Source organism: Muntiacus reevesi, chromosome 20, assembly GCF_963930625.1.
Source record: "Muntiacus reevesi chromosome 20, mMunRee1.1, whole genome shotgun sequence".
NCBI lineage: Eukaryota > Metazoa > Chordata > Mammalia > Artiodactyla > Cervidae > Muntiacus > Muntiacus reevesi.
This window is the reverse complement of record NC_089268.1, coordinates 8,498,767-8,511,175: the sequence shown is the minus strand read 5'-3', so window position 1 is coordinate 8,511,175 and position 12,409 is coordinate 8,498,767. Positions and strand designations below refer to the sequence as shown.

Below are 12,409 nucleotides of genomic sequence, written 5' to 3'. Positions count from 1 at the left end.
ATTCCACATATGCATTTTAATATAAAGTATTTGTTTTTCTCTTTGTGACTTATTTCACTCTGTATGCCAGTCTCTATAAGTCCATCCACGTCTCTACAAATGACCCACTTTCATTCATTTGACATAATTTGATCTATCTTGCTGCTTTGCTGTGACCGTTAGAGGGTGAGAGGGATAATAGGAGACTTTAGGAAGCTATTGCAACCTCCTGGGGGTGGGGAGTGATGGATGATGGAGGCTCTGGTGGCAGTGAAGGAGAAGATAGTGTTTCTGGGTATGTTTTGTAGGTAGATTAGCAAACGTTCAGCCATCATCAAAGCCAGCTGTATGTAAAATGCCATTAAAATAGTTTATGCTAGACATGTGTATCATTTTATTTACTTTTCTTGCTTTTCTCCCACTGTCTTCCCCTCCACATCCTCCACCTTGGCACCTTTCTGGGGATTCTAGATTTTCACAATTGTCACATCCCTGCCATCTCAGAACTAACCAATTCTGTATCCCATTCTTTTGCTTCTCTTCAGCTAGCTTTCCCAAACTTGTCTTAGGAAGGATTCACACTCAAGTGACAGTGGTTGACCAAAGCCCTATTTTTTTAATCCTCAGGGAGTTATGCATTTTTACTAAGGGGTGATTGTGCAGTTTAACTCAAAGAAGAGACTTTTCTAAGTCGTGAACAACAGATGAGGAATTAAAATTTTGTTTTTTTTAATACTTCCTGAATCTTACTGTAATTTTTAATTAAATACTTCAATTTAAGTCAACAAATATTTGCTGAACATTTGTTCTTTTCCAGGTTGGTTCCAGGTGTTGGAAATAATATAAAATATCTCCTTTAAATGACCTATGAGGCTAATAAGGATGGCAAAATCTTGTAATACAATGAAATAAATGCTATACATTTGTAGAAACACAAAAAAATAAATCGGCTGTGGAGAAGGAACCTGGGAAGTACTGTTCGGGAAACTTCTCCTAGTAGCTTGCACCTTCTCTGCCTGGCCGTTGTCTACAGCCAGCCTGCTACGCCCACACTGCTTCAGTTACCAGGCTCAGTGTGGACCTTGCGTTCTGCCAGTAACTCAGATGTAAGGGACGTGTCTGGGCAGCCTCCTTCTGTGAATTGTATCAGGGCTTGGCTTGAGCTTTCGTCTCAGGGAGACTCTAACTAGGGCAGTGTAAACATGGTCCCTGAGTAGCAGGAAGTGGACATTTGGCTGATGCTCTCAGCCATGCGATACATGTATGCAGAGAAGCTGACTGGACTGAAAGTGTAACCATGAGTTCAAATCCCTGATTCTCAAGGCAAGTAGTACAGTTTGTTCTGAGGTCGCTTAGCTCTTTATTACTAGAGCCTGTGGTGAATTTAGCGTGTCAGTGATGGGGGGTGGGGCTTTCCTGGTGGCTCAGACAGTAAAGAATCTGCCTACAATGCAGGAGACCTGGGTTCAATCCCTGGGTCGGGAACATCCACTGGAGAAGAGAATGGCTACCCACTCCAGTATTCTAGCCTGGGAAAGCTCATGGACAGAAGAGCCTGGGGGGCTACAGTCCATAGGGTCCACAGACTTGGCACAGCTGAGTGACTAACACTTTTACCTGGGCTTCCCAGGTGGCGCTAATGGTAAAGAACCTGCCTGCTAATGCAGGAGATGTAAGAGACACAGGTTCCATCTCTGGGTTGGGAAGATTTCTTGGAGGAGGGTATGGCAATCCACTCCAGTATTCTTGCCTGGAGAATCCCACAGACACAAGAGCCTGGCAGGCTACAATCCATGGGGTCGCATAAACTCGGACACAACTGAACTGACTTAGCATGCATACACCCACACACAATGAAGGGGTGATGGTGACAACAGTGGTGGGAAATATTTTCTGAAGGGGAAGGGTGTTCTTGCTTTCCTCATCGTCATACCCAGGACTTATGTTGCAATATCTAGCATTGCCTATAAATAGAATTAACTCTGATAAACTTCCTTACAAAATACCAGTTCTTTTTTTAAACTTAAACTTTGCCCTGCACCTGTCATGTAGTAGATATTTAAGAAATATTTATTGAATGATGGTTCAAAGCATAGATTGTAAATTAAAGAGATACAATAGTTATCATTGAATTTTTTGCTGGATTCAAAGTCAGCCTCATTGGTTCTACCTTGTATGATTTGTTAATGGTGATTCCAGTCTTTAATATTACAGCCTATTATTATTATTTGAGTTATAATTATAGTGACTGGAGTGATTTGTAATTTTAAACCCAAGAAGAGAAGTCAATATATTTGATTTAATACCTGGAAGCCTTGAAATGCTGAAGAATAAATATGTTCCAAATTAGAATATTGTTAAGAAAACACAGAGGAAATATAGTGGACATAAAAGGCATCTCTTATGGCAATAAGAGTCAGTGATGCTATCTAGCCATCTCATCTGTTGCTGGCCCCTTCTCCTTTTGCCTTTGGTTTTTCCCAGCATCAGGGTCTTTTTAAAAGTGTTGGCTCTTCTCAACAGGTAGCCAAAGTATTGGAGCTTCAACTTCAGCATCAGTCCTTACAATGAATATTCAAGACTTATTTCCTTTAGGATTGACTGGTCTGATTTCCTTGGAGTCCAAGGGACAATCAAGACTCCTCCAGCACCACAGTTCAAAAGCTTCAATTCTGCTGTGCTCAGCCTTCTTTATGGTCCAGCTCTCATAATCTGTACATGACTACTAGAGAAACCATAGCTTTGACTGTATGCACCTTTGTTGGCAAAATGATGTCTTTGCTTTTTAATATGCTCTCTAGGTTTGTCATACCTTTTCTTCCAAGGAGCGTCTTTTAATTTCATAGCTGCACTCACCATCTGCAGTGATTTTTGAGTGCAAGAAAATAAAATTTGCCACTGTTTCCACCTTTTCCCCATATATTTGCCATGAAGTGATTGGACCAGATGCCATTAGTTTTCTTAAATGTTGAGTTTCAAGCCAGCTTTTTCACTGTCGTCTTTCACCCTCATTAAGAGGCTCTTTCGTTTCTCTTCACTTTCTGCCATTCAGTTCAGTTCGGTCCAGTTGCTTAGTCATGTGAGATTCTTTGCAACCCCATGGACTGCAGCACACCAGGCTTTCCTATCTATCATCAACTCCCAAAGCTTGCTCAAACTCATGTCCAATGAGTCAGTGATGCCAACCAACCATCTCATCCTCTGTTGTCCCCTTATTCTACCACTTTCAATCTTTCCTAGCCTCAGAGTCTTTTCCAATGTATCAATTCTTCTCATCAGGTGGTCAAAGTACTGGAGTTTCAGCTTCAGCGTCAGTCCTTCCAATGAATATTCAGGACTGATCTCCTTTAGGATGGACTGATTGGATCTCCTTGCAATCCAAGAGACTCTCAAGATTCTTCTCCAACACCACAGTTCAAAAGCATCAATTCTTCAGCCCTCAGCTTTTTTTATAGTCCAACTCTCACATCCATACATGACTACTGGAAAAACCATAGCCTTGACTAGATGGACCTTTGTTGGCAGAGTAATGTCTCTGCTTTTTAAATATGCTGTCTAGCTTGGTCATAGCTTTTCCTCCAAGGAACAAGCATCTTTTAATTTCATGGCTTCAGTCACCATCTGCAGTGATTTTGGAGCCCAAGAAAATAAAGTCTGTCATTGTTTCCACTGTTTCCCCATCTATTTGCCATGAAGTGATGGGACCGGATGCCATGATCTAAGTTTTTTGAATGTTGAGTTTTAAGCCAGCTTTTCCACTTTCCTCTGTCACTTTCATCAAGAGGCTCTATAGATCCTCTTCACTTTCTGGCATAAGGGTGGTGTCATCTGCATATCTGAGGTTATTGATATTTCTCCCAGCAATCTTGATTCCAGCTTGTGCTTCATCCAGCCTGGCATTTCGTATGACATACTCTGCATATAAGTTAAATAAGCAGGGTGACAAAATACAGCCTAGACGTTTCCCAACTTGGAACCAATGTGTTGTTCCATGTCTGGTTCTAACTGTTGCTTCTTGACCTGCATACAGGTTTCTCAGGAGGCAGATGATGTAGTCTGGTGTTCCCATCTCCTTAAGGATTTTCCACAGTTTTTTGTGATCTACCCAGTTAAAGGCTTTGGCGTAATCAGTAAAGCAGAAATAGATGTTTTTCTGGAACTCTCATGCTTTTTCTATGATCCAGTGGATGTTGGCAGTTTGATCTCTGTTCCTCTACCTTTTCTAAAACCAGCTTGAACATCTGGAAGTTCACGGTTCACATACTGTTGAGGCCTGGCTTGGAGAATTTTGAGCCTTACTTTTCTAGCGTGTGAGGTGAGTGCAATTGTGTGGTAGTCTGAGCATTTTTTGGCATTACCTTTCTTTGGGATTGGAATGAAAAGTGACCTTTTCCAGTCCTGTAACCACTGCTGAGTTTTCAAATTTGCTGTCATATTGAGTGCAGCACTTTTGCACCATCATCTTTTAGGAATTAAAATAGTTCAACTGGAATTCCATCACCTCCACTAGCTTTGTTTGTGGTGATGCTTCCTAAGGCCCACTTGACTTCTCATTCCAGGATGTCTGGCTGTAGGTGAGTGATCACACCATCGTGGTTATCTGGGTCATGAAGATCTTTTTTTTATAGTTCTTCTATGTATTCTTGCCACCTCTTCTTTATATCTTCTGCTTGTCTTGATCCATACCGTTTCTGTCCTTTATTGAGCCCGTCTTTGCATGAAATGTTCCCTTGGTATTTCTAATTTTCTTGAAGAAATCTCTAGTTTTTACCATTCTGTTGTTTCCCTCTATTTCTTTGCATTGATTGCTGAGGAAGCCTTTCTTGTCTCTCCTTGCTATTCTTTGGAAGTCTGCATTCAAATGGGTATATCTTTCCTTCTCTCCTTTGCCTCTAGCTTCTGTTTTTCTGAGCGATTTGTAAGTCCTCCTCAGACAACCATTTTGCCCTTTTGCATTTCTTCCATAAGGGTGGTGTCATCTGCATGTCTGAGGTTATGGATATTTCTCCAGGCGATCTTGATTCCAGCTTGTGAGTCATTCAGCCCAGCATTTGGCTTGATGTACTCTGCATATAAGTTCAATAAACAGGGTGACAATATACAGCCTTGACGTACTGCTTTCTCAATTTGAAACAGTCCATTGTTCCATGTCTGGTTCTAACTGTTGCTTCTTGACCTGCATACAGATTTCTCAGGAGACAGGTCAGGTGGTCTGGTATACCCATCTCTTGAAGACTTTTCCCAGTTTGCTGTGATCTGCAGAGTCACAGGCTTTAGTGTAGCCACTGAAGCAGAAGCGGGTGTTTTTCTGGAGTGCCTTGATTCTAATATGTCGATATTCAGTCTTGGTCTTTCCTACTTGACCGTGCTCACTTTGCCTTCATCCGTGACAGGAACATGTATCTTAGAGATGCACAAGGCTCCAGATACAGGAAGTACGAGAAAGGACATCTGGTTGCTGTAAAGATGTTCAATCTCCTGGTCTAGAAAAATTGTATCACAAAAAAAGAAAGATGAAATTTCTACTTCTGTTGCAAAACTATTGTAAATTGTGGAAAAGAAGAGATTTACCAGAAAAAATAAGCAAGCAATTTTTTTCACACAAAATTCCAAGGTAAATTCTGAAAATTATAGCAACTTCTTAGTTTGTGAATATTTGCAAAAACAACTATAATTGGAAGTCAGAGATTTTCTTAAAGCAATAGACATTTGTTGAATGCCTTCCAGGTTCCAGCTTTTGTGATGTCTCTCATGATACCATGAACAAGGAAAGATACCTTCCTTTTCTCCTATCTTCTACTAGACCTATTAGAGATCTAGTGATGTATTCCTGTGAATTCCCACTTGTCCTGAATACTTAATCCAAAGCATCCTTGAGATCATTCTCTATCTCATCATCTTACTTTAATTTTCTGAATATTATTTATCTTTCTAGGACTTTACTACTTGTTTATTGTTTGTTTGTTTCCATTCAATGAGATATCAACTCTAGAGAGTAAAGTCTTGTGAGTTCTGTTTACTGCTGAATCTCTAATATTTAGAACAATGCACATGAAAAAGTAGATACTCAATAATAATTTGTTGAATGACTCTGTTAGTTGGACTGCTGTTTCCAAGTAAATTTACAAGATGGATTGATGCACACCAGGTTGGCAGAATCCAGTAGGCAAGAGCTTTCTATCCTTAATTTGTGACTTGAATGAAGATAAAAATGGTTCATGAAATAACATAAAATTATCTTTACAGTTTACAATGACAACCAAATATAAACCAAATGTTAAAAAGAGATGAAAGAGTAATATTCCATTGTGTCTATGTACCACAATTTCCTTATTCATTCATGTGCCGATGGACATCTAGGTTGCTTCCATGTCCTGGCTATTGTAAACAGTGTTGTAATGAGCATTGGGGTACATGTGTCTCTTTCGATTCTGGTTTTCTCTGTGTGTATGCCCAGCAGTAGAATTGCTGGGTCATATGGCAGTTCTGTTTCCAGTTTTTTAAGGAATCGCCACACTGTTCTCCATGGGGGTGGGGAGTGATTTGGGGGGATTCTGGATGAGGGGACACCCGTACACCCATGGCTGATTCATGTCGATGTATGGCAAAACCACCACAATACTGTAAAGTAATTAGCCACCAATTAAAATAAATTGATTTAAAAAGAGATGAAAGAATTAGGAATTTTAGACTATAGCATAGTCATGGTGATCCAATAATATAACATGACTTTAATTTCACTCACTTCTGTATTCTAAACATACCACAGAAACTAAGGAGACCATTCCTATGATTATTATCTTCACTGTATTAATCGAGTTTATTGTCAATATCATGTAATCGATGATGATATTCTACCTTGTGTTAAAAATACATCTAGTTAAACATATCTTTTAAAATTTTACATATAGTAGTGTGTATATGTTAATCCCACACTCTTTATTTATCCTTCCCCGCACCTTTCTCCTTTGGTAAACATAAATTTGTTTTCAAATTCTGTCAGTCTGCATCTGTTTTTTAAAAAGATCATTTGTATCATTTTAAAAATACACCACTGTAAATCAAGTATACTCTAATATAAAATCAAAATTAAATTTAAAAAGTGTTAAAGGAATATTGACAGGAGGAAATGATAGTGGAGTTCTTCAGTTGAGGATCAGTAAGGAAGGGGTTGATAGAAACAGCTGCATAACCATCACACAGAAGAGAGTTCTTAGTCAAACAGGGAAAAAGAGGACCAATGTCTTCTAGGAGTAAGTTAGCAGAAGCATATTTCATCTCAGTATAAAGGAGAATTTTGTTCTAATTCTAACAGAACTAAACGTGCTACCTTGGGAGGTATGGCTGAACAAGGGATCGGAGAGATTCATGCTTTGGCTGGGGGGTTGAACCAAAGTGCCTTCAATTTCACTTCTAAGATTATATGGCATTACATGTATAATAGCAAGATATTGCTCTGACCAAGTTTTTCAGCTATACTCTTTAGTGCAGCTGAGGATAGGAGAGAGCAAAGGTTATAAATGAATATGCACCCTGAAAGATGAGGTGAGGTCCTATGGTAGATGAATCATGGCTGTTGACCTGCAACGCCCATGTCCAAATCCCAGCTATGATTTAGTAGCTAGTGACCTTAGATACGTTCTTTCTTAGTGTCTCTCTGCTTTGAAGCGAAAGTGAAAGTCTCTCAGTCATGTCCGACTCTTTGTGACCCCAGGGACTATATACAGTCCATAGAATTCTCCAGGCCAGAATACTGGGGTGGGTAGCCTATCCCTTCTCCAGAGAATCTTGATGACCCAGGAATAGAACCGGGATCTCCTGCATTGCAGTCGGATTCTTTACCAACTGAGCTATTAGGGAAGCCTTTTAGTTTCCATATATAAAGTGAGTGTAATATAATATCTATGTCATAGGTTTGTTTTGATAACTCAAGGAGATAATACACAGTAAGCTTTTAGAGAGTACCTGGCTTGTAGTGATTGCTAGTTATTATTATTATTGCAACTGTTGTTGCAATTAAATATCCACAAAACCACTGTGGAATATTAATAACATTTTTTCTGCATTATTTGTCTGTTTAGATATTCCTTGGGAGAAGATATCTTATTGAGAAATATGGGCCTGGTGGACCTGAATTCCAAATCTTTTAGATTTTATATGGGCTGTGGTCTTAGATGATGAGTCATCTGAATTCACCACATAGCCTTTGCTTAATGACTGTTTAGCTATAGGGATTCTGCAAAATTAAATGAGGCAATGCATGTTGTTTGCCTAGTTATAGATGTCAGCTCTTATTCTCCATGCTGAGATGGCATTTTGCTTCAATCCTTAATCTAAATACGTTATTTTCTGGAGACTGTAGCAGTGCAGTAAGTCCCCTACATATGAACCTTCAGGTTTCAACCTTTCAAAGATGTGAGCATTCATGCCAGCCCCTATATCCCAGCTTTTGTACTGTACTACTGAACCGTTCAAGGTACTGTACTGTAAATTTGAAAATGTTTCATTTTTTGTGTTTGTTTTTTATGTACATTTTATTTGTATGAAAAGCATTACAAGCCTTTTATAATACAGTACTATATAGCCAAATGTGTTAGGTGAGTATCTAGGCTAACTTTGTTGGACTTACAAACAAATTGAACTTACCAATGCACCCTTGGAACGGAACTTGTTCGTATGTAGGGGGCTTACTGTACCAGGTCAGCAGAAAGACTTGGGGCTTGAAGGGGCTGAAGCGTTGCTTCTTCCGGCCCTGGCATTTTTTAATTTTACTTGATTACTCTGTCTTCTTCTGTAGATCCTTTGGTTTGCTTGCAGGGGATGAAGACAGCCTGGCGCTGTGTGCCAGTTTCCTACAGCTTTGGGTCCGGTGGGGAAGCTGCCTGAGACAGGAGCTTTTGAAGTGAGAGGAGCCTTGAACTTGGCACCCAGAGCAATGTCAACACTGGGATTTTGATTATGTCTGTGACCCTGATTTCTACAGTTTCCTCATGCTCGACCCCAAATACTCTGCAAAACTGAATTAGATTACACCAACTTCTACTTAAAAGTTGAAATATTTTCTTTTGATTCTTTAATATCACTGTATTGGAAAGTGCAGGAGAGGGTGATGAAGTTTAAAAAATGAATTTAAGACCAAGAGCATGGCCTTCTAGTTTTCCCGTTATGGAATTAAATTGCTATCACATCTATTCAAAATACTATTTTTTAAAAATAATTGCTGAATTTTATGTGTTCTGATCACTTTTTTCTAAATGATGCAAGAGAATGTATTGAGTTCAGTTAAACTTATTGCAATAATATTTGTTAATTACAGCACCATAAAAAAAGATCCACATTCCTTTGAGAATCAAGCAAAAATACCCCAAATATTTATACAATATTATTCCTGTCAGGGCATACTGCCAATGAGAAATTTACATATAACTGTGTAAGAAAGAATGTTTTTAAATTCTGTAACAATATAGCATATAATTGCCTATAATCCCTAGGCTGATGTTTTACTGTGGTATTTCTTTGCTTCTCATTCTAATAAAACATTAACATGAAGAGCTAATTTTTTCTGTCAAAAGCAAGTTGTTGAAGCATAATCATTGTTTCCTTCATTTGATAATGTGTCGTTTAACTTGGTAGAACTGGTCTAAAATTATGTCACATTCTTTCCCCTTTTCAACCCCATTCTTACTTTCTGGTTACCCCCCATTCTAGCAATACAAGACCAAGTCCAGCTACAAGGCTTTTGCAGCAATCCCAACAAACACATTGCTTTTGGAACAGAAGGTCAGTGTTGGTTCAAAAGCAGAGTACATTTTGGTGATGTTTTCTAAGATTGCTCATGTTTTTTAGAAAATTTCTGTTTTCAAGTTTTGCATTTACCAAAATAAAATGCTGCTTTTAGTTTAGGATGACATGGTGAAAGCATGTTGTGAATAGAATTGGAGACATCATTAATTTATCAGTAGAGTCTGGTAGGAGCTATCAGGCAGCTCTGGGAAACTTGATTACATCATGTATCTCTGAGTATATCCCTGTCCTTTGGAATTTTAAATAATTGTTAATATTTAAGTGCTTCCAGGATGGTGGTCCTGTGATGATTAAGACTTCACTTTCCAATGCAGGAAGTGCAGGTTCAATCCCTGGTTGGGAGCTGAGATCCCACATACCTCTCAGGCAAAAAATCAAGGCATAAGCCAGAAGCAGGATTATACAAATTCAATAAAGACTTTAAAAATAAAGTCCACATAGAAGATCTTAAAAAAAAATATTTAAGGGTGTCCTCTTCTGTTCACAGTGGTCAGTCAGCAGAGTGCAGGTAAAATGGGGTTACCTCTGGGCAACTGGTCACCTCTCAAACTGGGTGATTCATAGGTGGCTCAGATGGTAAAAATCTGCCTGCAATGCAGGACACACAGGAAATGTAGTTTCAGTCCCTGGGTTGGGAAGATGCCCTGGAGGAGGGCATGGCAACTCACTCCAGTATTCTTGCCTGGAGAATTCCATGGGCAGAGTAGCCTAGTGGGCTACAGTCCATGGGGCCAAAGAGAGTTGGACATGACTGAGCGACTAACACTTTCACTTTAACACACTATGTGGCTTCCACAGGGTGGAAATACATTAGCCAAGCTCCTAACTTAACCTCTTAAATCCGATCAGGGTCTGAACATCTTTATCCACCTCACTGATCTGACCTCCATGAATGAGATAGAAGGTGGAAATCCTTTCCAGTGACCCAGCTGCTTTCACATGGCTCCAGGGCATCTTTGATTTGCTATTAAGAGTCATTAACTATAAAATTACAAGATTCTGCTTCAGTGGGTAAATTAACTTAAAGCCTCTTGTTTCACAAGTCTATTACAAAGGTTCTAATGAAGTCCCAGTGGAAGAAATGAATGAAATCAATTACCAAGTTTATAACATGATATAGTCCTTATGTTATTTTTATGCTATTTATTTAGGCAATATATCTTTGACTACACGAAGCCCATTTTTTGTGTGTGTGCAATTATAGTGTTTCAAATAATATTATTATTTGTCAGATGTTAGTGTTTGCAACCAGGTGGTATTTTGACCACTGGTTTGTGAATCTACATGCTAAAATATATATTTTAGCATGATCTGGAGAGTAAAACTGTATATTCTCATATTCTGTATATTCCTTTGTCTAAAAAGTAGGAATTGTTAGTGGGGAATGCTAAGAGGTATGTAAGTGAACTTTAGATGACAGTATCTCTTACATTGTGTATCTCTGATAACAAACTATTATCCATCTGTGGCCCAGAGTATGCTCTGTTTATCTGAATCCTTTGAACTGGGATGGGAGTTACTTGGTTGCAGGGAGATGGGTAGCTTTTTCCTCTAGCTTCTTTTCTGAATTTTGACCTCTTATGGTTTATTGAAGAATAACATAGGGGAATTCCCTGGTGGTCTAGTGGTTAAGACTCTGAGCTTCCACTGCAGGGGACATGGGTTCAATTCTTGGGTTGGGGAACTAATATCCTGCATGCTGCATAGTCCCCCCGCCCCAACTCCAACAAAAGGGAGACTCAATATCAGGAGATTTCTGGAGGCTTGAGGAAGTGGCACCATCACCATGTCACCAGATGCCCCTTATCCTATATCTAGAGTTATTATGTGGAGTCGTAGTAGAAGTGTTCCCTCATCATAGACCCTCTGCCCATTTAGATGGATGTTTCCAAAATCTGCTCCCAAGGGCCTGCCTTCACAGAAGTGAGAGAAGCTCTTCCCTCACCAGCAGTGAAGACTTCCTAGTTTCAGAATCTCTGTCTTTTTCAGTTCAATGGATTTTAAAGATTATACTTTATTAGTCAGTCATAAAAATGAAGAATGATTAGCTTAATTTTGAATTTCATCAAAACCCATTTCATAAACATCTTTGGTGGTATTGATTTTCACTGAACCTAATGCAAGTTCATAAAGGAGAGGGTTTGTGTTTTTAATTTCAAATAAAACATACTCTTCAGTAAAATTACCATTTTTATTTTTAGTACAACAACGTCTGTAAATATCATGATATCTAATTTAAAATATCTAATGCATTTATTCACTAGGGATTAGCCTGACTGAGCACACAATACATTTATCTAGTGTGGATAATTGTCTGTTGGCTAAGATATTGTTTTTGGACCACAAATACTTGAATTGCTTCAGGGTCATAGGATATAACATGATGCTTGTTTTTCTTTAAAGCCTTTTATAATTCCATGTTTTTTTTTTTTTTTTTTTTGTGCTGGCTTTCCTATGTTATGTACTCTTCAATGAGAAACTTTACTTTTAAGAATTTTTAAATCACAAAAACATTATCCCAAGATTTTATGAGAGTTTATTTCTATTTTCAGTCATATTTCTTGAATGATACTGCGTTGTTTCATTCATGGTTGTAGTTTAAAAAAATAAATCTGGTTTATACAAC

At 38.7% G+C, this 12,409-nt stretch overlaps 1 protein-coding gene across 12 annotated transcripts in view; it reads left to right on the top strand.

The window, feature by feature from the left end:
• Nucleotides 1-12,409, top strand: part of MLIP (muscular LMNA interacting protein) — a 276,627-nt gene that overhangs the window by 158,831 nt on the left and 105,387 nt on the right. For all 12 annotated transcript variants that reach the window (XM_065912877.1, XM_065912882.1, XM_065912874.1 and 9 more), the window contains one exon: nucleotides 9,688-9,759. In XM_065912877.1, the coding sequence (XP_065768949.1) occupies nucleotides 9,688-9,759 (72 nt within the window). The remainder of the gene's footprint in view (nucleotides 1-9,687; nucleotides 9,760-12,409) is intronic.